We start from the raw sequence: 25,920 nt of genomic DNA, 5'->3' as shown, positions 1-25,920 counted from the left end.
TTTGAAAATGTGAAGACTGGCTTTATTTTTATGTACATAAGCATGAAACACAGGTTTTCAATGACTTATAGTGTACAAAAAGTATACCACTGAATCTCACAACATTATTATTTTATTATCGGACTTACAGAAGGCCTTGCGTGTTAACAAAATGAAACATAAAAAAATATGCACAGTGCAGAACAGACATACTCTACAACCTGTTAAAATGGAGTATCTCTTAAAAGCGGACAGTGAGAGGAAGGTGAGCGGAGAGGAAGGCTGGCTGGAACTTCGAATAAGACGGCAGAAGTAGAACTCATTCTACTGGTTCTGCCTTTTTCTTAGGTCTACCTCTGCCTCTCTTCAGGCCAGGTGTGGTCTGAGTACCCATCTCCACCAGTGCCTTCTTGGGTCTGGCAGCAGTATTTTTAGGCGTGGCAGCTTTCTTTTTAGGGCTGGCAGTTTTACTTTCCTTCACCCCTGTCGGGAGAAGATCAAAACGTATTCTGTGTGGTTTAACCTGAGAAGAGGACAGGAGCGTAGGAGAGGAGGAAAAGAAGATTCTTACCCTTCTTCTTTGGAGATTTTCTTTTCTTGGCGGGAGAGCCATCGACCTCATCATCAGACTCCTCTTTATAATCTACCACTTTCTTTCTTTTGGAAGTCTTCTGTGAGGAGAGAAAAAAAAAGAGAAATGTGGTCAAATCTCACAGTCCGCCTGCAGCAACCTTGGAGGGGGCAGAAATCAAACATGAAATTAGGAACTCTGCTTTGGCACACGACGACCGAACGCTTATATCTGCCCGGAGCCTTGTGAACGTCTGTGTCACATCTGAGCAAATGCAATTATGACTCTCACAGAGGAAGAAAACCTTCGACAGGAATAATCCACTCAAAGTACACAATGAATTCTGCTTCCTTGACCTATAAAATAACAACAATGGACAGGGCTAATTTTGTTTCTGGGGTAATTGTTTAAGACATCTGGAACTGTCTTCAGTGTCAAAGTTGAGATTTGAGGTGAGCACTTTGGTACAATTTTCATCAACTATGACTTAACTTTTTCTCCCTGTTCTACACATTCAAGACTAAAACTAGCAAATAATTGTGTCCATGAAATCATACCAGCCCAGAACACGTTGATGAGAAAGATGCACTTACCGACAGCAATCAACTCTTCCATCTCTTCTTCCTTCTGCCATCCCTCCTTTTCCTCATTCTCTCTTAAACTGTATAATGAACGCGCGCCCCTCCCTCCTTTCTTCCCTCTCTCGTCTTGCCTTTCATTTTGCCAATTGCTACCTTATGATTATCAGCAGACCCTGCTGAGCTGAACAGATTGGCTAGATAATTACATACAATAACGGCAGTGGGCAGGTAACCCTCAACTGGCACAAGCCAGCTCTCCGGTGGCACCGTCCTTATGCAAACGTATTGTGGGTAGCGTGAGGAGGGGGAAGGAAGGGGAAGTGGAGACCCCTCCCTCTGCCGTGAGACTGGCCCACTGATTGCCAGGCAGCACCAACTCCAAGGTTACCGTGTCATCAAATTTGTGATACATTACTGGAGGGATAAACACAGGTACTTAGACCTGTCGGAGAGGAGAGTGAGGAGGACAGTAAAGAGGATAAGGAGGAGGAGAGAGGGAAGAGGGGAGAAAAGGGAGGACAACGAGAAGAGAAACTGGAAGGGGAGAGGAGGAAGGAGATAGGTAAGATGGAGAAGAGAGGACAGGAGAGGGGAGGAAATTGAGAGAGGAAAGGAAAAAGGCTTTTGCTGTTGGAGAAAACCCTGCGTGTTAGCCAGCGTGCCATAGACAACGCTTTGACCAGTGTGTGTGACTGTGTTTTGGGGGTAAAAACGTCAATAAGCCACGGTCAAGGCATATCTTTTAAAAGCATCACACCTTAATTGTATTTGAAAATCAATGCACTTGGCAGCCATTCACACGACCCTGCCCAATTAGTCTCGGATCGTGCTTGGGCATTTTTACATTTCAAATGAAATGGCTTTCAACAGGTAAACACATTAGGGGTGGTTGAAATGGGCTCCGTTTGAAAGGCCGGGCTTCAAAAAGGTCTGGAGCGTGCCAGGTTTTAAACGCCAAGGCTACTATGATCTCACAGCAACACATTTGTATATGTGTGTGTATGTCTGTCTTTGCGTGCAACGTGTGTCTGTGCACTGACCTTGGCAGAGGACGATGGTCCAGCTCCGTTGCTGCTGACCACGGAGGAGAACTCCAGCTTGTCGTCATCTTTGGTGCCAATTGACTTAAGCCCCGCCTCCAGAATGGAACGTAGCTTCTGATAGGCCGGTTTGTCTGTGTAGCTTAGAGTCTTCACCTCCTCCATGAACTTCTGAAGTTCATCTAAAATATGACAAAGAAATCAAATAAAAGAGTGGATTTATTCTTTTAAAAGGAGTCCCAGCAAGTTGTATATGAGCTGCGGTGCTTCCCCAAAAAAGGGAACACTTTACCTGACACTCAGTGGTCATAACACATAAATAGAAGTTTAAAAAAAAGTTCTTCATTTTTTTATATATATATATATTTTTAAAGTGGTTTAAAATTTAAGCGTAATTTTAAATGTAGCCCTATTCACAATTAAAAAGGTAGCTAGCTGAAGAGTGGTTGAGATTCTCCTGTTCAATATAGTAGATGATGGTATGAGGCAATGAGCATCCCTATGCATTTCAACCTGTTCCCCAATCTGCTCCAACATTGTGATAAAAACACAAACATACAATACAAAAAAAAGATGAACTAAATCAATTCAACTTGAAGATTCCCAACCCCCACTGACCATAAACTACAACATGGATTAAAATGTTTGTTATCAAGCTGATATCCACCCCTCAATCATTATTCACAGACACAAGAAACAACAGACACACCAGTCGCTATATTGCAGGTGAGCTGAAGGCAGTCATCAATGACCTTGGACCACAGAAGGTATTTGCACTGGTGACAGACAATGCTGCGAACATGAAGACTGCTTGGTCTAAAGTGGAGGAGCCCTACCCTCACAACAGACCTATTGGCTGTGTTGCTCATGCATTGAATCTGTTCCTCAAAGATATCATGGCACAGAAAACAATGGATACAGTCTACAAGAGAGCCAAGGAAATGGTTAGGCATGTGAAGGGTCATCAAGTTATAGCCGCAATCTACCTCACCAAGCAAAGTGAGAAGAATAAGAGCACCACATTGAAGCTGCCCGGCAACACCTGTTATGTTTGACAGTCTCCTGGAAGGAAAGGTGTCTCTCCAAGAAATGGCCATATCACAGCCTGCCAATATGGACAAGCCCCACCAAGAGGATCCTACTGGATGATGTATTTTGGGAGAGTGGTAAGCAGCCACTCTCCCAAAGAGAGTGGTAAGCAGCCACTCTGCCATCCTGTCTGATGTTCAGACTGATGTAAGAGAACAAATCCGTATTGCCCTGCCCACTGTTGCTCCAAGCAGAGGAAACTGCAGTTCTGAAATACATCAAAAAGCATGAAGACTTCTGCCTGAAGTCCATACACGCCACAGCGTACATGTTGGACCCCAGGTATGCAGGCAAAAGCATCCTGTCTGATGCAGAGATCAACAAGGCCTATGGTGTCATCACTACAGTGTCTCACCACCTTAGCCTGAATGAGGGCAAGGTTATTGGCAGTTTGGCAAAGTACACTTCCAAGCAAGGGCTTTGGGATGGAGATGCAATAGGGCAGTCGTGCCAACAAATCTCATCAGCCACCTGATGGAAGGGACTTGGTGGATCTGAGGCTCTTTCTCTTGTTGCCTCTATCATCCTCCAAATCCCACCAACATCAGCTGCCTCAGAGCGCAACTGGTCCTTGTTTGGGAAGACACACCAAAGCAAGCAACAGGCTGACCAATACAAGGGTTGAAGAATTGGTGGCCATCCAGGCATATTTGAAGCTTTTTGAGCCTGACAACGAGCCATCCTCAACAAGGTTGGAAAGTGACAGTGAAGATGAGACCTCAGAGACTGATATTCAAGAGGTGGACATTGAGGAGGTCCAGGGAGAAGACATGGAAGCCTGAGGAAGACAACCAAAGCTTTAGTTTCTAGACTATCATTTTACGTTGAAAACATTTTTGGGAGATGCGATGGATCATTGAGGATCATTCAATATTCCCTTTTGTTGTTCAGTGAAATCATCATGTGAAGAGTCAACTCATTTAATTAAAAAGTTCAATTTGTAACTAAATAGTTTTTTATTATATTAGAAGGATTGAATCATTTGCAATTATGTCTACTTATGATCAGGTAAAAGGTTTATGTTTTGTCTCCATATGATATGGTAAATACATCCAATGCAAAAAACATTACATTTAAATGGTATTAATATTAATTTGAATATATTTCCGTTAATTCCCATATATTCCGACGGGAAAGTTTCCACCTCTGAATATTCCCTAAAATGTGCAACCCTAGTCACAACAAACATAATTAGTGATGATGGACACAACAGAACCACGGCGGCTCGACTCCCATCACCTCCATCTCTGGGCTGGTGAGATGTGTTGTGGTACAGCCGCACACAACACAACAGCCCGCAGAGAAATCTCTCCTTCTGTCACACGGCGGCCAGAGCGTGTGCTGCCACAGAAGGATCAGTGAAGAGGAGACAGAGGAGAATGAGTGTAGGTCGAGATGGGGAGGATAGGAGAGGAAGGCCCTGGTTCAGGCCTTGAATTAAATGGCTTGTTAAACGTTGTTAAAAGTCCATTTTTTCCTCCTTCAGATTGAACGCCCCCTAGTCCATATTGTAAAGTTAATGTTATGTTGAGTGAAGTCAAATCTGCATGCCTAAATACCATATGAAATCGCCCACAAATCTTTCAACAAAAAACTAAGAGTTCATATACCAGTCAAACGTTTGGACACACCTACTCATTCAAGGATTTTTATTTTAACTATTTTATACATTGTAGAATAATAGTGAAGACATCAAAAATATGAAATAACATATGGAATAATGTAATAACCAAAAAAGAAGAAAAAAGTTAAACAAATCCAAATATATTTTACATTTTAGATTCCTCTAAGTAGCCACCCTTTGCAATGATGGCAGCTTTAAACACTCTTGGCATTCTCTTAACCAGGCTTCACCTGGAATGCTTTTCTAACAATCTTGAAGGAGTTCCCACATATGATGAGCACTTGTTGGATGCTTTTGCTTCACTCTGCAGTCTAACTCACCCCACATCATCTCAATTGGGTTGAGGTCGGGTGATTGTGGAGGCCAGGTCATGCAGCACTCCATCACTCTCCTTGGTCAAATAGCCCTGACACAGCCTGGAGGTGTGTTTTGCGTCATTATAATATGTTTTTCAAAAGGACAGTCCCTCTAAGCGCTGTTAGATTCTAATTATCAGAGTAAGAACTCGACAGACACTATGAAAGCTCAAACAAGGTTTCTTCTTCCCAAAAGATCGAACAGCTGAACCGACAAGAACATGTTTACAATAGCGGTGGTATATGTACCCAAATTTGGGGTGGAATCTCCTTCTCTCCAAACACTACATCTCTGTTGCAAGGTAGGAAATTAAGTGACGCGGGCAATAAAATGTTCCTTCTCCCTTAAAGTGACCTGACCTGGACCCCATTCATCGCTAATCCACAGCTCTCTCCCCTTAGTGCTGCCACATGATCGTTTTCCCTGCACACAGCACATTCCAAGCTTAAATAGCACCCACCATATACCGTCCTCCTACAGATGACCATTAACTTTTGGTGTAGACCCTCTAAACCTAAGCACTCAATATTTCAATAGGATACCTGATAATTAACCCTATCCCAAACTTAGGAGTTAGAACCCAGAATCCATCAGCGCAAACCAGGAAGGCTTATCGCTGCAGAACGCTGTGGTAGCCATGCTGGTTAAGTGTGCCTTGAATTCTAAATAAATCACAGACAGTGTCACCAGCAAAGCACACCCACACCATAACACCTCATCCTCCAAGCTACACGGTGGGAACCACACACGCGGAAATCATCCGTTTACTTATTCTACAGTCGTTGCCAAAAGTTGAGAATGACACAAATATTAATTTTCACAAAGTTGCTGATTCAGTGTCTTTATATATTTTTATCAGATGTTATTGTGGAATACTGAAGTAGAATTACAAGCATTTCACAAGTGTCAAAGGCTTTTATTGACAATTACATGAAGTTGATGCAAAGAGTCAATAATTGCAGTGTTGACCCTTCTTTTTCAAGACCTCTGCAATCCGACCTGGCATGCAGTCAATTAACTTCTGGGCCACATCCTGACTGATGGCAGCCCATTCTTGCATAATCAATCCTTGGAGTTTGTCAGAATTTGTGGGTTGATGTTTGTCCACCCACCTCTTGAGGATTGACCACAAATTCTCAATGGGATTAAGGTCTGGGGAGTTTCCTGGCTATGGACCCAAAATATCGATGGTTGTTCCCCGAGCCACTTAGTTATCACTTTTGCCTTATGGCAAGGTTCTCCATCATGCTGGAAAAGGCATTGTTCGTCACCAAACTGTTCCTAGATGGTTGAGAGAAGTTGCTCTCGGAGGATGTGTTGGTACCATTCTTTATTCATGGCTGAGTTCTTAGGCAAAATTGTGAGTGAGCCCACTCCCTTGGCTGAGAAGCAACCCCACACATGAATGGTCTCAGCATGCTTTACTGTTGGCATGACACAGGACTGATTGTAGCGCTCACCTTGCCTTCCCTGGGCAAGCTTTTATCTGGATGCCCAAACAATTGGAAAGGGGATTCAGAGAAAATTACTTTACCCCAGTCCAATCCCTGTACCTTTTGCAGAATATCAGTCTGTCCCTGATGTTTTTCCTGGAGAGAAGTGGCTTCTTTGCTGCCCTTCTTGACACCAGGCCATCCTCCAAAAGTCTTTGCCTCACTGTGCGTGCAGATGCACTCACACCTGCCTGCTGCCATTCCTGAGCAAGCTCTGTACTGGTGGTGCCCCGATCCCGCAGCCGAATCAACTTTTGGAGACGGTCCTGGCACTTGCTGGACTTTCTTTGGCGCCCTGAAGCCTTCGTCACAACAATTAACCGCTCTCCTTGAAGTTCTTAATGATCCGATAAGTGGTTGATTTAGGTGCAATCTTACTGGCAGCAATATCCTTGCCTGTGAAGCCCTTTTTGTGCAAAGCAATTATGACGGCAAATGTGTTTCCTTGCAGGCAACCATGATTGACAGAGGAAGACCAATGATTCCAAGCACCACCCTCCTTTTGAAGCTTCCAGTCTGTTATTCGAACTCAATCAGCATGACAGAGTGATCTCCAGCCTTGTCCTCATCAACAATCACACCTGTGTTAACGAGAGAATCACTGACATGATGGCAGCTGGTCCTTTTGCGGCAGGGCTGAAATGCAGTGGAAATGTTTTTTGGGGGATTCAGTTCATTTACACGGCAAAGAGGGACTTAACAATTAATTGCAACTCATCTGATCACTCTTCATAACATTCTGGAATATATGCAAATTGCCATCATACAAACTGAGGCAGCAGACTTTGTGAAAATTAACATTTGTGTCATTCTCAAAACTTTTGGCCACAACTGTACATCTCACAAAGACATGGTGGTTCGACCAACGTTTCAGACCAAAGGAGAGATTTCCACCGGTCTAATGTGCATTGATTGTGTTTCTTGGACAAAGTAAGTCTCTTATTCTTATTGGTATCCTTTAGTAGTGGTTTCTTTGCAGCAATTTGACCATAAAGGCCTGATTCATGTTGTCTCCTCTGAATAGTTGATGTTGAGATGTGTCAGTTACTTGAACTCCATTAAACATTTATTCGGGCTGCAATCTGAGGTGCAGTTTACTCTAATGAAATCATCCTCTGCAGCAGAGGTAACTCTGGGCATTCCTTTCCTGTGGCGGTCCTCACGAGAGCCAGTTTCATCAGAGCGGTTTTTGTGACTGCAACTTTCAATGTTTTTGACATTTTCCGGATTGACTGACCTTCATGTCTTAATTAAAGTAATGATGGACTGTCGTTTCTCTTTGCTCATTTGAGCTGTTCTTGCCATAATATGGACTTGGTCTTTTACCAAATAGGGCTATATTCTGTGTACCATCCCTACCATGTCACAACACAACTGATTGGCTCAAACGCATTAAGAAGAAACTCTACAAATTAACACGGCAATTAATTGAAATGCACACCAGGTGACTACATCATGAAGCTGGTTTAGAGAATGCAAAGAGTGTGCAAAGCTGTCATCAAGGCAAAAGGTGGCTACTTTGAAGAATCTCAAAAATATTACTATTTCATTTATTTGGTTACTACATGATTTCATGTGTTATTTCGTAGTTTTGATGCCTTCACTATTATTCTACAATGCAGAATAGTACAAAGGGAAAAGCCTGGAAGGAGTAGGTGTCCAAGCTTTTGACTTGTACTGTATGTCTAAAACATATCTGAAGTGATGTCACTCCAAAAGGCAAACTTCAGCCAACACTCTTGCCCTCCTTGGTATTGCCTCCAACCTATGCTTCACATGAATGCACACATCGCATTGTAATTCACAAGAAAGTTAAAGTGGGAAGTTTTGTTGCGGTCAGAGAATTAGCGGTGGGGCTAATGAATTAGCACGCAATATGAGGAGATCAACAGGGCCCCTGTTCGTGAAGCAGCAGCTAGTGATAATGGTGTAACTATAACGCCACTGGCCTAACAGCTACTCATGTTAAAGTTTGATAAGTCAAACTAATTTCAACTACAATATTGACATCCTCATCCACACGAAGACCAACATACAAAGTAGAAAACTTAGTTCTAAGAAATGTAGCATTTGTTTCTCTCTCACCTGGCTTGTCTTGTGAGGAGAAACACTTGGACATGAACTCTGACACGTTATCCCTGCATCTGTGAACGACAAAAACAAGTTAGGATCTCAACTTACCAACCTGTGTGTGTGTGTGTGTTTGTGACATCTTACTGTAGTTTTACGTCTCTGACATAGAGGGGGTCCTGCAGCTTGTCTTCCCAGGGCAGTTTACTGCAGAGCCACTGGACCATACAGTACCCCAGGATCTCCAGATCACTCCTTCTACAGGGAGCTGCAGACATACAACACCACTACGTCAGTCTGAAGGGTTTAAAGCAGCGCTCACCTGCTGGGTGTCGACCAAGTGGCCATTAAACATGTAGAATCGTTAAACATGTAAAATGACAGCAAATGTTGTGGTCAGAGGCGGTAAAATGGCTACCCGCTGCTTTTAACGGTTCGTTGCCACGGTGAGTTCTGTTCTTATATTTTCCTTTTTCATACCATTATTTTCACAACTGAACTGATCAACAGATCCCTTTAGAGGTCCTACTGATACAGTGGTGGCAGGATATATGTTAGCTGACAATAGCTGGCTTTTGGCTGTAATTTTATTTGCTGATAAATAAATAAAATCGTCGCTGGCCAATTGTCCAGGTGAACAAAAAAAATCACATTGTGAAAATAATGCTTTTTAGCCTATTCATTGATGTAAATACATTTGACTGGTCATGCTTATCAGTATATGGGTTAATTTGCACAGTTTTGTGGAATTACATTGGTGTGTGTATATTCTTTATGAATCGTATTTATCCTCACAAGCACAGCATACAGACAGAGAGCCTTTGAGCGGGAAATCTGTCAGACAGAGCTTTTATAAGACCAATCTTTGCACAACAATTCTAGATACAAATATTAGCTTTTAGAATTGCATTTCTCAACTGGTAATTGAAGCATGCTTCCCATTTGCCATTCAAATGCATAGGCAAAGGAAGGCAGGCTTCATTAGCACGTCACAGAGCACTTTCCAAAGAGCTGGAGGCAGTATGCATTTTGAAAACACATAGTTACTTAATGAAACCCGAATGTTTTACTACATATTATGAGGCATGTTTGTCTTGCTTCAAAGTAGCCACGGCAACATCCCACCGTATCCATGGAGGCAACTACTTTAGAAAGACCTCCATACACCATTGAAATCAGTAGCATATTTCTCTCATATTCTTTTGTTTTTCAACCTTTTCATTGTCCGATAGCCAAATGATCATTTGCGTGTAGCCTACTACCTTGTGCGCATTGCTGTGCTAATAGCCCAATGTTAAGAAATAGTTTATCAACACTTTAAGCTAAACGTTATCTATTGATTCATTGCTTCTACATATACAGTTGAAGTCGGAAGTTTACATAAACCTTAGCCAAATACATTTAAACTCAGTTTTTCACAATTCCTGACATTTAATCCTAGTCAAATTTCCCTGTCTTAAGTCAGTTAGGATCACCACTTTATTTTAAGAATGTAAAATGTCAGAATAATAGTGGAGAGAATGATTTATTTCAGCTTTAATTTCTTTCATCACATTCCCAGTAGGTCAGAAGTTTACATGCTATCAAATACTAATTGAGTGTATTGCCTTTAAATTGTTTAACTTGGGTCAAATTATTCAGGTACCCTTCCACAAGCTTCGCACAATAAGTTGGGTTAATTTTGGCCCATTCCTCCAGACAGAACTGGTGTAACTGAGTTAGGTTTGAAGGCCTCCTTGCTCGCACACGTTTTTTCAGTTCTGCCCAAAGATTTTCTACAGGATCTAGGTCAGGGATTTCCACATAATACTCCTTCCTCATGAAGCCATCTATTTTGTGAAGTCAACCAGTCCCTCCTGCAGGCAAAGCACTCCCACAACATTATGCTGCCACCCCCGTGCATCACGGTTGGGAGGGTGTTCTTCGGGTAGCCAGCCTCCCCCTTTCCTCCAAACATAACAATGGACATTATGGCCAAACAGTTCTATTTTTGTTTCATTAGACCAGAGGACATTTCTCCAAAAAGCACGATCTTTGTCTCCATGTGCTGTTGCAAACCGTAGTCTGGCTTTTTTTAATGGCGGTTTTGGAGCAGTGGCTTCTTTCTCGCTGAGCGGCATTCAGGTTGTGTCGATATAGGACTCGTTTTACTGTGGATATAGATACCTGCTTGTCCCTTTTTCCTCCCTGATCTTCACAAGGTCCTTTGCTGTTGTTCTGGGATTGATTTGCACTTTTCGCACCAGAGTATGTTCATCTTTTGGAGACAGAACACGTCTCCTTCCTGAGCGGTATGACGGCTGCTGGTCCCCTGGTGTTTATACTCACGTACTATTGTTTGTACAGATGAACGTGGAACCTTCAGGAGTTTGGAAATTGCTCCCAAGGATGAACCATTTTTTCTGAGGTCTTGGATGATTTCTTTTCATTTTCCCATGATGTCAAGCAAAGAGGCACTGAGTTTGAAGGTAAGCCTTGAAAGTATCCAAGATGGCATAGCAGTCAGACGTCTTTGTCCTGTTGTGTCCCTTGTATATATCTTTTTACATCTTTTAAAAAATATTTTCCTAAACCTCAACTTCTACTCTCCTGGAACCCGCCTCACCCAATGATGAGTGGATCTGTTTTTTTTCCTGAACTATTTCTATTTACTTCGGATCTGGAATCACTCAACTGAAGCTAGCCAGCTAACTACCTACCAGCTATCAGTTGGCAAACCACAGTTAGCAGTCATCAGCTAACCTTTAGCTCGGAAAGCTCTTGCCAGTTCGCACAACCTGACTCAAACCAGAGGATAACGGAACTATTTTTTTCACTCCATATCTCCGGATTCCGACCGCAAACTCTGAACATTTTCATCTGGATCTTCGTATCTAGCTAACCGCAATCGCGGGTGCTCCCCAGGTGCTCTCATTTGTTGACTTCAGTAACCGTAAAAGCCTTGGTTTCGTGCATGTTAACATTAGAAGCCTACTCCCTAAGTTTGTAGTCACTGCTTTAACACACTCTGCCAACCCGGATGTCTTAGCCATGTCTGAATCTTGGCTTAGGAAAACCACCAAAAACATTGAAATCTCCAACCCTAACTAGAACATTTTCCACCAAGATAGAACTGCCAAAGGGGACGGTGTTGCAATCTACTGCAAAGATAGCATGCAGAGTTCTCGATCACTATCCAAGTCTGTACCCAAACAATTTGAGCTTCTACATATAAAAATTCACCGTTCCAGAAACAAGTCTATCATTGTTGCCGCTTGCTATAGACCAACCTCTGCCCCCAGCTGTGCCCTCGAAACACCATATGTGAATTGATTGCCCTCAATAAATCTTCTCAGCTAGTGCTACTAGGTGACCTAAACTGGGACATGCTTAACACCCCGGCCATCCTACAATCTAAGCTTGATACCCTCAATCTCACACAAATGATCAATTATGAACCTACCAGGTACAACACCAAATCTGTAAACATAGGATGATATCTATGAGGGTGCCTAACTAACTCACCCTCCAAATACACCTCTGCTGTTTTCAATCAAGATCTCAGCGATTACTACCTCATTGCCTGCATCCGTAATGGGTCTGTGACCAAACGACCACCCCTCATCACTGTCAAACTCTCCCTAAAACACTTCTAAGAGCAGGCCTTTCAAATCGACCTGGCCGGGGTATCCTGGAATGACATTGATGCTTGGTTATTCTTTAAAAAAGGTCTTCCTCGCCATCTTAAATAAGCTTGCCCCATTCAAAAAAATGTAGAACTAGGAATAGATATTGTCCTTGGTTCACTCCAGACCTGTCTGCCCTTGACCAGCACAAAAACATTTGTGGAGTTCTGCATTAGCATTGAATAGCCCCCGTGATATGCAACTTTCAGTTAGGAACAAATATACACGGGCAGTTAGGCCAATTCCTCCTTTGGTTGCATTTCCTTCCAGTTCTCTGCTGCCAATGACTGGAACGAACTGCAAAAATCACTGAAGCTGGAGACTCATATCTCCCACTAGCTTTAAGCACCAGCTGTCAGAGCAGCTCACAGATCACTGCACCTGTACATAGCCCATCTATCTACCTCATCCCCATACTGTATTTATTTATCTTGCTCCTTTGCACCCTACTTGCACATTAATCTTCTGCACATCTACCATTCCAGTGTTTAATTGCGATATTGTAATTACTTCGCCACCATGGCCTATTTATTGCCTTAACTCCCTCATCTTACCTCATTTGCACTCACTGTATATATACTTTTTGTTTTCCTTTTTTCTACTGTATTATTGACTGTTTTATTCCATGTGTAACTCTGTGTTGTTGTATGTGTCGAATTGTTATGCTTTATCTTGGCCAGGTCGCAGTTGCAAATGAGAACTTGTTCTCAACTAGCCTACCTGGTTAAAAAAGGTCAAATGAAAAAAATGGAAATAAAATAAAATACATCTATACATATATTATTAGCCTAATTCATGACTATCCAATCTACTCATCACATTAGGAATAGTAGGCTCTCTTACATAAGTCTTCAAATGCGATGATGCATGGAATGCCTTAATATAAAGGTGCATTTATATGGTGAAAATGTTCTTCCCCAAATTTGAAAATCACGCTCCATCTATGCTATGATTTTGCTATTCGTTTCTCGTCTTGGTTGAGGAAAAGTAAATGTGGACAATTCTAACATCTTCAAAGTGTGTGGTAAAAATACACGTAATCTTAAGGACACACGTCACTGTAAGGATACACATCATTGCATCATTTTAAGGACACACATCATTGCATCATTGTAAGGATACGCATCATTGCATCCTCGACTTCCATGCTCTGTTAAGAACAATTACCATTATGTAAATGTGATTTCTGTCATTCTGAGCACCGTGGGTGAACGCCCTAATCAGGTTACCTTTTTATTTTGAAAAACAATGATTTCTTCCATTTACTCCCAACTGAACGTACCTACCCCTGGCTTGGCTCAGTGAGGTGTGCTGTACTTACAGACTCCTTTGTGTGCGTCGATGGAGGTGAACTCGATGGTCCCGTCATGGCACCTCTTAGGGTCTTCCTTGTACTCCTTCAGCACTCCTTCTGGAGCGTACCTATAGGCCAGTCCATAATCTACTAAGTAAACCTAGAGGTTTGCAAACAAAACAGATAAATTCATGCATGCACATACAGCCAACCAAATGAGTGAGTATACTTAACATGATGTGGCTTGTAACTAAATTACTACTAATAACACTGTACATGTGTACTAAGTTTCATGCCTTTACGAAAACATGTTTTTCCACATATCGCCTGGACTATAACAATAACGTGTACATTACAAAGCATAGTTACAGTAAACTATAGATCCCTCCCTCCCTGCTCAAATCCTCAGCTCCCAGAAAGGCAAACAAATGTTTCCAATAACTGCAGGCAGGGAGCAGGCAGAAAGAGAGCTAACCCTGAGACTCCCAAGGGGTTGCTTTCTAAATTGTAATTTAAAAATAGCACTTTAATAACACACCACGGAAACATTATTAATCTCTAAATTACATATTTGCCCCTGCCCCCACCTTGTTTGCTTGAAAGAGCTCTTAGCCACCATCTAATCTCTCCCCTGTTTAGAGAAGAATAAAGAACCCCTCCTCCCCTCTTTTATGTCTCTAATGTCGAATTGAATCCAATGAACCAGTGGCAGCAGCATAATCAAATAAATAAATATATCCAATGTTTGTTCAATTTACATATCAGGTCAAAGGCATTACTTCACTTCAAGAGGTAGAGACAACCATTTGAAATCCTACCCAGACTGAGAAATAGGCCTCTCCATTTTAGAGGGTTACTGCTAGATTCTGGCATGTCTCTGCATGCAGTATAAAGGAACTTAGCGGTAGTTTTGTGAGCCAATGCTAATTAGCATTGACTGGAAGTCTACAGGTACGGTAACATTGCTAGTCACTACACACCAGTGGAGGCTGCTGGGGGGAGGATGGCTCATAATAATGGCTGGAGTGTAATGTGATGGCTGAAATGGAGTGAATGGAATTGTATCAAACATATGAAAGCCATGTGTTTGATACTATTCCATTCGCGCCATTCTGGCCACTATTATTTTTTATTTATTTATTTTACCTTTATTTAACCAGGTAGGCAAGTTGAGAACAAGTTCTCATTTACAATTGCGACCTGGCCAAGATAAAGCAAAGCAGTTCGACAGATACAACGACACAGAGTTACACATGGAGTAAAACAAACATACAGTCAATAATACAGTATAAACAAGTCTATATACAATGTGAGCAAATGAGGTGAGAAGGGAGGTAAAGGCAAAAAAGGCCATGGTGGCAAAGTAAATACAATATAGCAAGTAAAACACTGGAATGGTAGTTTTGCAATGGAAGAATGTGCAAAGTAGAAATAAAAATAATGGGGTGCAAAGGAGCAAAATAAATAAATAAATACAAATTAAATACAGTTGGGAAAGAGGTAGTTGTTTGGGCTAAATTATAGGTGGGCTATGTACAGGTGCAGTAACCTGTGAGCTGCTCTGACAGTTGGTGCTTAAAGCTAGGGAGGGAGATAAGTGTTTCCAGTTTCAGAGATTTTTGTAGTTCGTTCCAGTCATTGGCAGCAGAGAACTGGAAGGAGAGGCGGCCAAAGAAAGAATTGGTTTTGGGGGTGACTAGAGAGATATACCTGTGCTACAGGTGGGAGACAGCTACAGGTGGGAGATGCTATGGTGACCAGCGAGCTGAGATAAGGGGGGACTTTACCTAGCAGGGTCTTGTAGATGACATGGAGCCAGTGGGTTTGGCGACGAGTATGAAGCGAGGGCCAGCCAACGAGAGCGTACAGGTCGCAATGGTGGGTAGCATATGGGGCTTTGGTGATAAAACGGATTGCACTGTGATAGACTGCATCCAATTTGTTGAGTAGGGTATTGGAGGCTATTTTGTAAATGACATCACCAAAGTCGAGGATTGGTAGGATGGTCAGTTTTACAAGGGTATGTTTGGCAGCATGTGTGAAGGATGCTTTGTTGCGAAATAGGAAGCCAATTCTAGATTTAACTTTGGATTGGAGATGTTTGATATGGGTCTGGAAGGAGAGTTTACAGTCTAACCAGACACCTAAGTATTTGTAGTTGTCCACGTATTCTAAGTCAGAGCCGTCCAGAGTAGTGATGTTGGACAGGCGGGTAGGTGCAGGTAGCGATCGGTTGAAGAGCATGCCTTTAGTTTTACTTGTATTTAAGAGCAATTGGAGGCCACGGAAGGAGAGTTGTATTATGAGCCATTCTCCCCTCAGAAAGCTCCACTGCTACACACAAGGCACATTGCTAGCAAGCTATACAGCCCTGACATGGTAAGATCGAACAGGATTAGCATAGCATTGATGCTAGCCATATCAGGACAAAAAGCCCCACCACATATGTGTTTCTCAATCCATTCCTGGGGTTGTAACTCAACAGACTCAAATAAACTTACCAAGCTCTGGCTTAAGAATCAGCTGAATCGGGTGTGTAAGTGCTGGACTAGTGTGAATGACAGACAGGTAGGACCCTAGATAATACAACAGCTCAAGGCCAATATCTTTGGAAAAGACAGCCACTGACCTGATTGGGGTTGTTGTGGCTGAGGAGGAGGTTGGAGGCTTTGATGTCAGCGTGGACATACTCATGCTCATGGATGTACTCCAGAATGTCAAGCTACACAAGTGAGGGGAGAAGAGGCAAATATCAAACATTATTTACAGAGATAATAATACATAGGCAAACAACATTTTGAACATGAAAGATATCTGCATGCCTGGCAGATATCTCAGCTTGGATGTCGGCCCACCACCACAAGCTCAACAAGGGGGAGCTGCTCTCTTCCTCCCGGGGAAGGCCTGCCCGCTCCAAGACCTCTCCATCATGGTTGATAACTCCAAAGTGTCCCCCTCCCAGAGTGCAAATAAACTTGGCGTGAACTTGGACAGCCCCCCGGTCGTTCTCTGCACACATCAAAGCAGTGACAAGCTCCTGCAGGTTCATGCTCTACAACATCTGTAGAGTACGATCTTTCCTCACACCGGAAGTGGCGCAGGTCCTAATCCAGGCACTTGTCATATCCCGCCTGGAGATGCATATTGCCTTTCGTGAGCTAACACTTGAATTTTCCCCCTTACTAGCACTGACTTTGCAGATAGCTACTTTATTAAGGAAAAATGTACTTACTATGACTGAGCTTTGTGGTTGTCCCACCGAGGGCTGTATCGGTCATGAACGGTCGTCAGCCGGTGATTGTCAAGCAAATAACTGCTGGTCTCACGTTAATTGACTGGTAATTAATGTAAACAAATGTAGCATCTCCAGGCTTCTACATCAGTAGCCTACAAGCCATCTACATTTTAAAAAGTCTAATAAATCCATGTAATATAGCCTACACCATTACAATAAATCCATTATTTATTTTAGACAGGTCTAAAGAAACAGGATATGAAGAAAATGTAGTCCATTTCAGAAAAACAGAATAGCATACTCTGAGCCGTCCTTATGTTAGGCCCTGATAGGGCTATGCCATATCGCTGTGGGCTACACTAGTTCATTTAGCAGATGAGATTTGCTTAGAATTCCGTGGCGTTATTTTATATTATGAATAATAAAATTGAACATAGCTGCCGATTTCAGGGAGATCACACATCCGGCTATTCTGTGTTGAGCAGATGAGAAAAAAACAGGTACTCCTGTTAATGCTTAATTTAGTTATTTATGTAACTTTAGTTGTGATACAAATGTTGGGCTATATGTTTGGATTTTTAATGCAGTCTAACATGCTGACCACACCACTTCTGTTGCTAAATAAATTTACACATACATATTCAATCATTGCACCCACACTGCTCACACGCGCCAACGAGCGTCTGCGTTGCCAAGTGATAAAATAGAAGTCAGTTCTATTTCTGACGCTGAACGTGGTGCAAATCCTGCCTCTCCCATCTCCTCATTGGTTTATAGAAGCAGATACCACGTGCCATCTCCTCATTGGTTATACCCACGTCGGTGAATGAAAGATGAACCGAGGTCGGTCGGTGGTGGTAATACACCTTTAAGAAAGTTAGATGCTAATCGCCATATAAAGTCCAAAGAAGAAAAAGCCTGACAGAAGGAGAGATGACTAGAAATTATTTGGTTGACCGTTTTGTGTGTGGTTTAATTGTCGGAGTAGAGGACCTTGTGCATTTCAGGTAAAATAACAACAACGTTTATATCACAGGACAAATTAGCTAGCAACAGCAAGCTAGCTAAATTGGACAAATTAGCTAGCAACTGCAAGCTAGCTAGCTAAATTGCCTTAAATGTTTAATGCTTAAATGTTTAATGTCATCAAATTAATATAATTGATGAATAATATAATTGATGATTTGAAAAATGTTACATGAAAGTTTTGAGCTCTGCCTTGTTTTGTGGCACAGGTTGTACATTCTTCATCAGTCTCTCATTCCCAATTTGACAAGCACTTGAAAATGCCTCGAATTTCCCAGCTGCATCCCCCTTTATGTGACCGCAATGCCCACTAAAAAAGCAATGCCTTTTGCGGCCAGTGGTTGTTGTGACCTTAGGCTGAACATAATAATTAGTATTCCCTTCTCCCGCACCTATTCCCTTCTCCCGTACCTCTCCTCTTTCTCACAGGCTACAAGTGAAGATAGACACGTCAAGGACGCAACCGCATGCGTCCTTATCCAATTCCAGAGCGCATATTGAAGATATTGGAAGAACTGTCCACATTTACTTTTCATCAGCCAACAAGATGAGTAGGCCTAACGAACAGAAAAAGCACTAGCCTATGTAAATATACTATCCCCATAGTACAAAAGTTGACAAATTCTATTCTGTAGGATAAATAAATATTCCATAGGGACTGTTGTGGGATGCAATAGATCCCAAATGAATACAACCATTGGCATTTTAAAAAACAGTTTAAGCAATGAGCCTGACGCAAGTGAGAATGTTTAGCTTAAAATGTTGATAAACTATTAGTCTATTTCTTCACAATATAAGCGCAGCGATGCACACACGGCAGTAGTGCAAATATTCCATTAGCGGAAAACACCAAAAGTGACCACAAATGCAATTAGGCTTGTAATGCTGTTATATTAAGGTGCATTTTTATGGTAAAAATGATCTTCCCCAAACCTGAAAGTCACACACTGCGAATGTTTGCCAGTTGGGCTCTACGCCTGTTGTAAAGCAGATTAATGTTCTTAATTTTAAGAAGTTATTTGCCCACTTTAGTTGTGATACAAAAAACCTAATCAAAACAAATAGGCCTATGGGCTAGGCTACATGAGGTGTGCGACTATGATTTGAAAAAGGCGCAAAAAAAGTGATAGGCTAATATTGTCATCACACTGTTCTTGATTTAATCTTTTCTTTACATATACTAAATCATAAGAGTTTAATTTATTTTGATTTAGAATTGATCATTATACATTTGCATCAATGTCAGAGTGATTAGAGGGACAACAGAGTGCTGAGTACCAGGCAGTTAGCAAGTTTGGTAGACTACTAATGACCAGCAGCAGCATAAGAGCTTGGAGAAGCCCAATTACAGTGACTAAACGGTCACGCGGAATTTGACTGCTGACATGACTCATAACTGCTGGTGTGGCGGTAATACGGTCACCGTAACCGCCCTAGTCCCACCTAGCTATCTTCAGATGATTGAACTAATCCACTCTGGATAAATGACAAATGTAAAGATATAGTAAATTAAATAAACAGCCAAGATGTTTCATAGAGTGAACTTTAGTTAGTTGTTTTTCTTGGCTCTACTATTGGCAGTTATATGACGACAAAACTCACGAGTCTCAGCCCGAGCTGCAGGACCAGTTTCCGGGGGAACCTCCTTCCAGTCTCCTCAAACTTCTTCTGAAGGTCCGTCCCAAACCGGTCCATCACCATGAACCTGTACCTGGAAGGAACCAGAGATTCAGTGTGCATACCAAATGACACCCTATTCCCTATAGAGTGCACAACTTTTGAACAGGGCACCCTATTCCCTATATAGTGCACTACTTTTTACCAGAGCCATATGGCATCCAGTCAACAGTAGTGCACTATAAAGGGAATAGAGTGCCATTTGACACACCCCGATAACATACTGTCTATGTTAATCAATCAAAATTGCTTGTAGCTGGAGGAGTAAGGCGTTGGCTTGACATGCACAACCGCTTAACTTTATGGGTGTGTCAAATATACCAAACTGGTCCACAGGTATTTATATGGGTGACATATCATAACAGATTGCTGTCATGGTACTGGAAGAACCAGATTTAAAAAGAGGCATTACACAGCAGGTGGTTTGGAATTCACAGTGTTAGGCTGGAGTTAGACAAATCAACCTTTACAAAACTTTCGTTGCTTCATTGCACCCGAGTTGTTTCTTGATTGCTTCTTAAACCCCCCCCCCCCCCCCCCCGCAACTAATAAGCAACTCATCTGAAACTTGGTTGCATCCAGTTGTAACTTTTCATCTTTGGCTGTAGCTTGACACTAGGTCGCACAATCGAAACTAATACTTTGTCACATAATCCATTCTGACCCAGTTGTCATGTCAATAATACAGCTGTCAGTGCTGTGTAACCAGTGATCAAGGCTGAAGAAAGACAGCAGAATGGGAGATTGTTATAGACATTGTTTTGCAGTCAAGAAATGTAATTTTCAAAGAGAAGCATTCGCTGTGCTGGCTATCTTAAGTCGTCGCTGGCTTGGTTATTTAGTTGCTAGCTAGCTTTGTAATGAGATTTGGCTAGCTGGCAAAATTTTTACAGACAGCATTTTGTCTATATCCATGTTGTTACAATAACCAAACGGTTGGATAAACAAATCATTTGTAAAACCACATGTAAAGCAGCAGATGACATGGAGTTTAGAATTCTCAAACAATATGACAAAGCAGCTTCAATTTGATTGGCTGTTGCATGCAATTTTAATTGTGTTTCTAGTTGCTTCATGTAACAGCTAAATTGCTTCAGATTATATCACTTGTAACCGGCCACTAAAATTGCATGAAAGTGTCTTTGTGTATCTTCTGCCTTAGATCCTGCCCATGATATACTAGACAACAAGCATTGCCAATTGCAGTATACGTTTTGTTTGATAATTTGGTCATAAGCCAGCAACTTTTGATAAACTGGTTTCGTCCTGACAAACAAAAAATGGTTGCTTAGCAACCAGATACCAACGTCCTTTGTGGAGATAAAAGGTGATAAAAGAGTTCCAAAAATTGATGATTTGGGAATTAATCTGGCTTTTTAATGCTGGTAACAGTTGTATAAAAGCAACATTACATGAGAGGCCACGTGTTATGACATTTTTCTAATGGCTGTGGTGGTCTACGCCAATCGGCTTCGCCTCATGACTATGACCATGTCAAAGCCATGATAAGAAATAATACATGAGAGGCTATGAGATTTTTAACTACCCAATACCTTTTTCCTCCTTTCTCATGTAGTCCAGACCCCCAGTACTTCGGAACTCCCAAATACTTCATCTTGTGAGACGTCATCCAACTCTGAACTAAAATACAAAAAAATGGCAACAGTTGTACCAATATAAAACAATAATCTTTATGGAATCACGAGTAGCAAAACTATTTAAACACGACTAGATATGAAAAAAATTCTAAATACTTGCCTAAACATCATTCACGATACAACACGCTAAAAGGCAGTTCACTTTTAAAGGGTTAAACTGAGATGACTGCCATTTAAAAGTAAAAACAAGGCAAATTATTGAAATGATTCAAAACACACGTAATAAAACTTGGTGGTAGTGGTGTTCAAAGTAATAAGAGCAGCGTAATACCGTGTGGGGCAAGCCAGTGCCCGCCGTAAAGTAATCTCCTACTGGGACAAATATTTACCAACAGACAACGCCATATTCCAATGAATAAAATATGAGTGTTCATTCCTTAGCAATATAACAGTTAATTGTCAGGGGAGATTGACATTTGGATTGTTATGATATAAAATGCAAAGTTGCGGCCTTGGGGCAAACACAGGAGCCACCAAAGGCACCGTGTTGTAAACAGAGGCCCTCACTAAATAGAGCTACAACTACACTTCCTTAATTAAGAAAGTTGCTCATTTCTCTATGCGTATTTGTTTGTTCCAGTGTTGAGAGACTGTGTGTGTGTATGTGTATTCATGAGGGAGGGAGTGGTGTCTGGTATGCATACTTAGATCCGGCTTGGCAGCTCGCATGTAGAACTTGAGCTCTGAGAACAGTGGTCCGTTGTCACTGGGCTCCTAGATTAAGAAGAAAAAAAAAGAGGACAGTGGAGGACAGTTGACCAAACAGTACAGCTTTATTCATCCCATTATGGTCACTTTAGACTACATTATAAGGAGAACAGTTATTCTCTGGAAACACTATACATGCAGCATAGGTAGGCCTGGAGTCATACAGGGCTATCAGATTGAATTGAACATGTTGAGTATATTGTCATTAACTGTACAAGCATACTAAGGACTTTAAATGTCTCCTTTGTCTTTCTTGTATAGGCATGAGATGGAACAGAGGCCAATCGTGCAATCATATACAAGGCATGTATTATCAAGCAAGAGTTGTCTTACCACTTTGATTACATATGGGGCATCAGCTCCAACTGTTTTAGATGAATTATCATTGGCTGTAATAAATAAAATAAAATATATATATATATATATATATATATAAAAAAAATATAAAAAAGAGATAGCATACATCAGTTAGCCTATTAGGTGAAGGGCTAGATATACATGTGCAAGACATGCAGTAATATTCCTGATCGATAATAAATGAATGAACAATCAATGACTAGAATATGTGTTTTATCACCCATGTAGCCATGCTTCTCTTACCCAGATAGAGTAGTCCAAAGCCGCCCTGTCCGATAGGGGCTCCCAGTTTCCAGGACTTCTTGCTGGTATCAGTCAGTACTTCTCCAAGGGGGAACTCCTCAGCAAGCTTCCTCTTAGCTGGTCCTCTGCCCTTCCCTGCTGCCTGGGCTTTTGGGGGCATCTGAAGGGACCGTATACATGACCTTCTATATAATCTATACAGCTACCACATTTTAGTTAATTTAACACAACTGTCTTGTGACTACTAGCCAATACGGTATACTGCATACTCCTAGATCATATATCATAGCAATGCCATTATTTGACCGTCAACAATTTATCTGCGAAAGCTGTTTCTTAACGTCTCAGTGAAGTTTGAATATGACGTGTAAACACCATATCACATGATAGGATCACGTGAGTTTTCAAATCGATCTGGTAACCACTACCGTGGGTAGCTGTTTCGATTATCAGGTTCACGCTGGCTCGGCGAACTAACTAGCTACAGAGTTAACAATCACCAATCAAGCCAGAGTTAGACTTTTACAACAAATTGGGGAGAGAGAGATTTTCATAACTTCGATGCAAACAATATAGTTTTTGCATTGTGCTAGTCCAGCACAATGTAAATTGCATCGAATCTAGTAACGTTAAGGCATTTCCTAAATTTAGCTAGCTAACGTTACCTAGCTGGTTAACGGCTACTACTTGTTAGTTGCTAGCTAATTTAAGCGAACTTAATGCCAATAGGTAACACGCGTGCATCCATGATTTGCAGACAATCGTAAAAGCCAGCGGACTGATAGCTAAACAATTCCTCCAACGAGATACTCTTAACTAGCTAGCTAACAACATTACTAACTAACATTAACGTGTTAGCTGATGGCATGCTAGAAATGGCCTTCATTCTGATGAAGCCTTGGACGAAAAGCAAAACACCGTGTTTCCGTGATAATCTTGTTCTTAAACACGGTATGTCAATACATCTAAACAAAAACATTGAATTTCACAGGTTTTTATTGTCTAATGCAAACCTCGTTGTCTTTGTTGTTATTTCCAAGTTGTCCTCGATGCGCCTCAAAAATTCCCGCACTAACGCCAACCGGAAATAGATTCGCACATACTGCAACACTGCCTACCCCTATTGGTCAGAAACATGTTTTTCTCATTTGCCTATTTTCAGGGTCATTTGCATATTTTCAGGGGTGCCATGAGAGTTCTAAATCGAATGTGCTGCTTGTGCTGAGGAAGGACAGAGGTGGAGGAGCAGCTTAGACCTCTATGCAAATGTTTCAAAGTAAGATTTTTTTAAACAATGTTGTGATATGTAATCGGATAGGTCTATGGATGCAGGCAGTTGGAAGATACATATAAGAACTTGATTATTATAGAAGAAGTTGCCATTATTAATGATCCAACCCATCTGTTATTTTGTAGCCTATTTTATACACATTTAACTTAATTCTTATTGTACCTGTTGCTGGCAATTTGATAGCCTTGGAAACTATTGGGGTTCACTTGCATCACCGGACACCTGGCTCATGAATAAGATACAGTGCCTTGCGAAAGTATTCGGCCCCCTTGAACTTTGTGACCTTTTGCCACATTTCAGGCTTCAAACATAAAGATATAAAACTGTATTTTTTTGTGAAGAATCAACAACAAGTGGGACACAATCATGAAGTGGAACGACATTTATTGGATATTTCAAACCTTTTTAACAAATCAAAAACGGAAAAATTGGACGTGCAAAATTATTCAGCCCCCTTAAGTTAATACTTTGTAGCGCCACCTTTTGCTGCGATTACAGCTGTAAGTCGCTTGGGGTATGTCTCTATCAGTTTTGCACATCGAGAGACTGAAATTTTTCCCATTCCTCCTTGCAAAACAGCTCGAGCTCAGTGAGGTTGGATGGAGAGCATTTGTGAACAGCAGTTTTCAGTTCTTTCCACAGATTCTCGATTGGATTCAGGTCTGGACTTTGACTTGGCCATTCTAACACCTGGATATGTTTATTTTTGAACCATTCCATTGTAGATTTTGCTTTATGTTTTGGATCATTGTCTTGTTGGAAGACAAATCTCCGTCCCAGTCTCAGGTCTTTTGCAGACTCCATCAGGTTTTCTTCCAGAATGGTCCTGTATTTGGCTCCATCCATCTTCCCATCAATTTTAACCATCTTCCCTGTCCCTGCTGAAGAAAAGCAGGCCCAAAGCATGATGCTGCCACCACCATGTTTGACAGTAGGGATGGTGCGTTCAGGGTGATGAGCTGTGTTGCTTTTACGCCAAACATAACATTTTGCATTGTTGCCAAAAAGTTCAATTTTGGTTTCATCTGACCAGAGCACCTTCTTCCACATGTTTGGTGTGTCTCCCAGGTGGCTTGTGGCAAACTTTAAACAACACTTTTTATGGATATCTTTAAGAAATGGCTTTCTTCTTGCCACTCTTCCATAAAGGCCAGATTTGTGCAATATACGACTGATTGTTGTCCTATGGACAGAGTCTCCCACCTCAGCTGTAGATCTCTGCAGTTCATCCAGAGTGATCATGGGCCTCTTGGCTGCATCTCTGATCAGTCTTCTCCTTGTATGAGCTGAAAGTTTAGAGGGACGGCCAGGTCTTGGTAGATTTGCAGTGGTCTGATACTCCTTCCATTTCAATATTATCGCTTGCACAGTGCTCCTTGGGATGTTTAAAGCTTGGGAAATCTTTTTGTATCCAAATCCGGCTTTAAACTTCTTCCCAACAGTATCTCGGACCTGCCTGGTGTGTTCCTTGTTCTTCATGATGCTCTCTGCGCTTTTAACGGACCTCTGAGACTATCACAGTGCAGGTGCATTTATACGGAGACTTGATTACACACAGGTGGATTGTATTTATCATCATTAGTCATTTAGGTCAACATTGGATCATTCAGAGATCCTCACTGAACTTCTGGAGAGAGTTTGCTGCACTGAAAGTAAAGGGGCTGAATAATTTTGCACACCCAATTTTTCCGTTTTTGATATGTTAAAAAAGTTTGAAACATCCAATAAATGTCGTTCCACTTCATGATTGTGTCCCACTTGTTGTTGATTCTTCACAAAAAAATACAGTTTTATATCTTTATGTTTGAAGCCTGAAATGTGGCAAAAGGTCGCAAAGTTCAAGGGGGCCGAATACTTTCGCAAGGCACTGTATGAGTCCCTGAGTGGCCCTATCTTGTTTCTAGCCTGAGCCTCCCTCCAGAGATGTTGCAAGTGTGGCCCTTGAGATGTCCAACGGATAAA

At 41.6% G+C, this 25,920-nt stretch overlaps 1 protein-coding gene across 1 annotated transcript; it reads right to left on the bottom strand.

Annotated features, from left to right (window-relative positions):
- LOC109904269 (serine/threonine-protein kinase VRK1) lies at positions 1–23,783 on the bottom strand. Its single transcript, XM_020501512.2, has 13 exons — positions 23,681–23,783; positions 22,668–22,827; positions 22,401–22,456; positions 22,004–22,073; positions 21,255–21,342; positions 19,627–19,735; positions 16,393–16,485; positions 13,791–13,923; positions 8,952–9,072; positions 8,820–8,878; positions 2,172–2,353; positions 551–650; positions 1–462 (listed from the first exon to the last, which is right to left on the bottom strand). The coding sequence occupies exons 2-13, from the start codon at positions 22,825–22,827 to the stop codon at positions 299–301; spliced, it is 1,335 nt and encodes a 444-aa protein (XP_020357101.1). The 5' UTR covers positions 23,681–23,783; the 3' UTR covers positions 1–298.
- Positions 23,784–25,920: the final 2,137 nt, after the last annotated feature.

Source organism: Oncorhynchus kisutch, linkage group LG14 (assembly GCF_002021735.2).
Source record: "Oncorhynchus kisutch isolate 150728-3 linkage group LG14, Okis_V2, whole genome shotgun sequence".
In the NCBI taxonomy this organism is placed as follows: domain Eukaryota; kingdom Metazoa; phylum Chordata; class Actinopteri; order Salmoniformes; family Salmonidae; genus Oncorhynchus; species Oncorhynchus kisutch.
The sequence above is the reverse complement of the archived record's forward strand: the minus strand, read 5'-3'. Positions and strand labels throughout refer to the sequence as shown.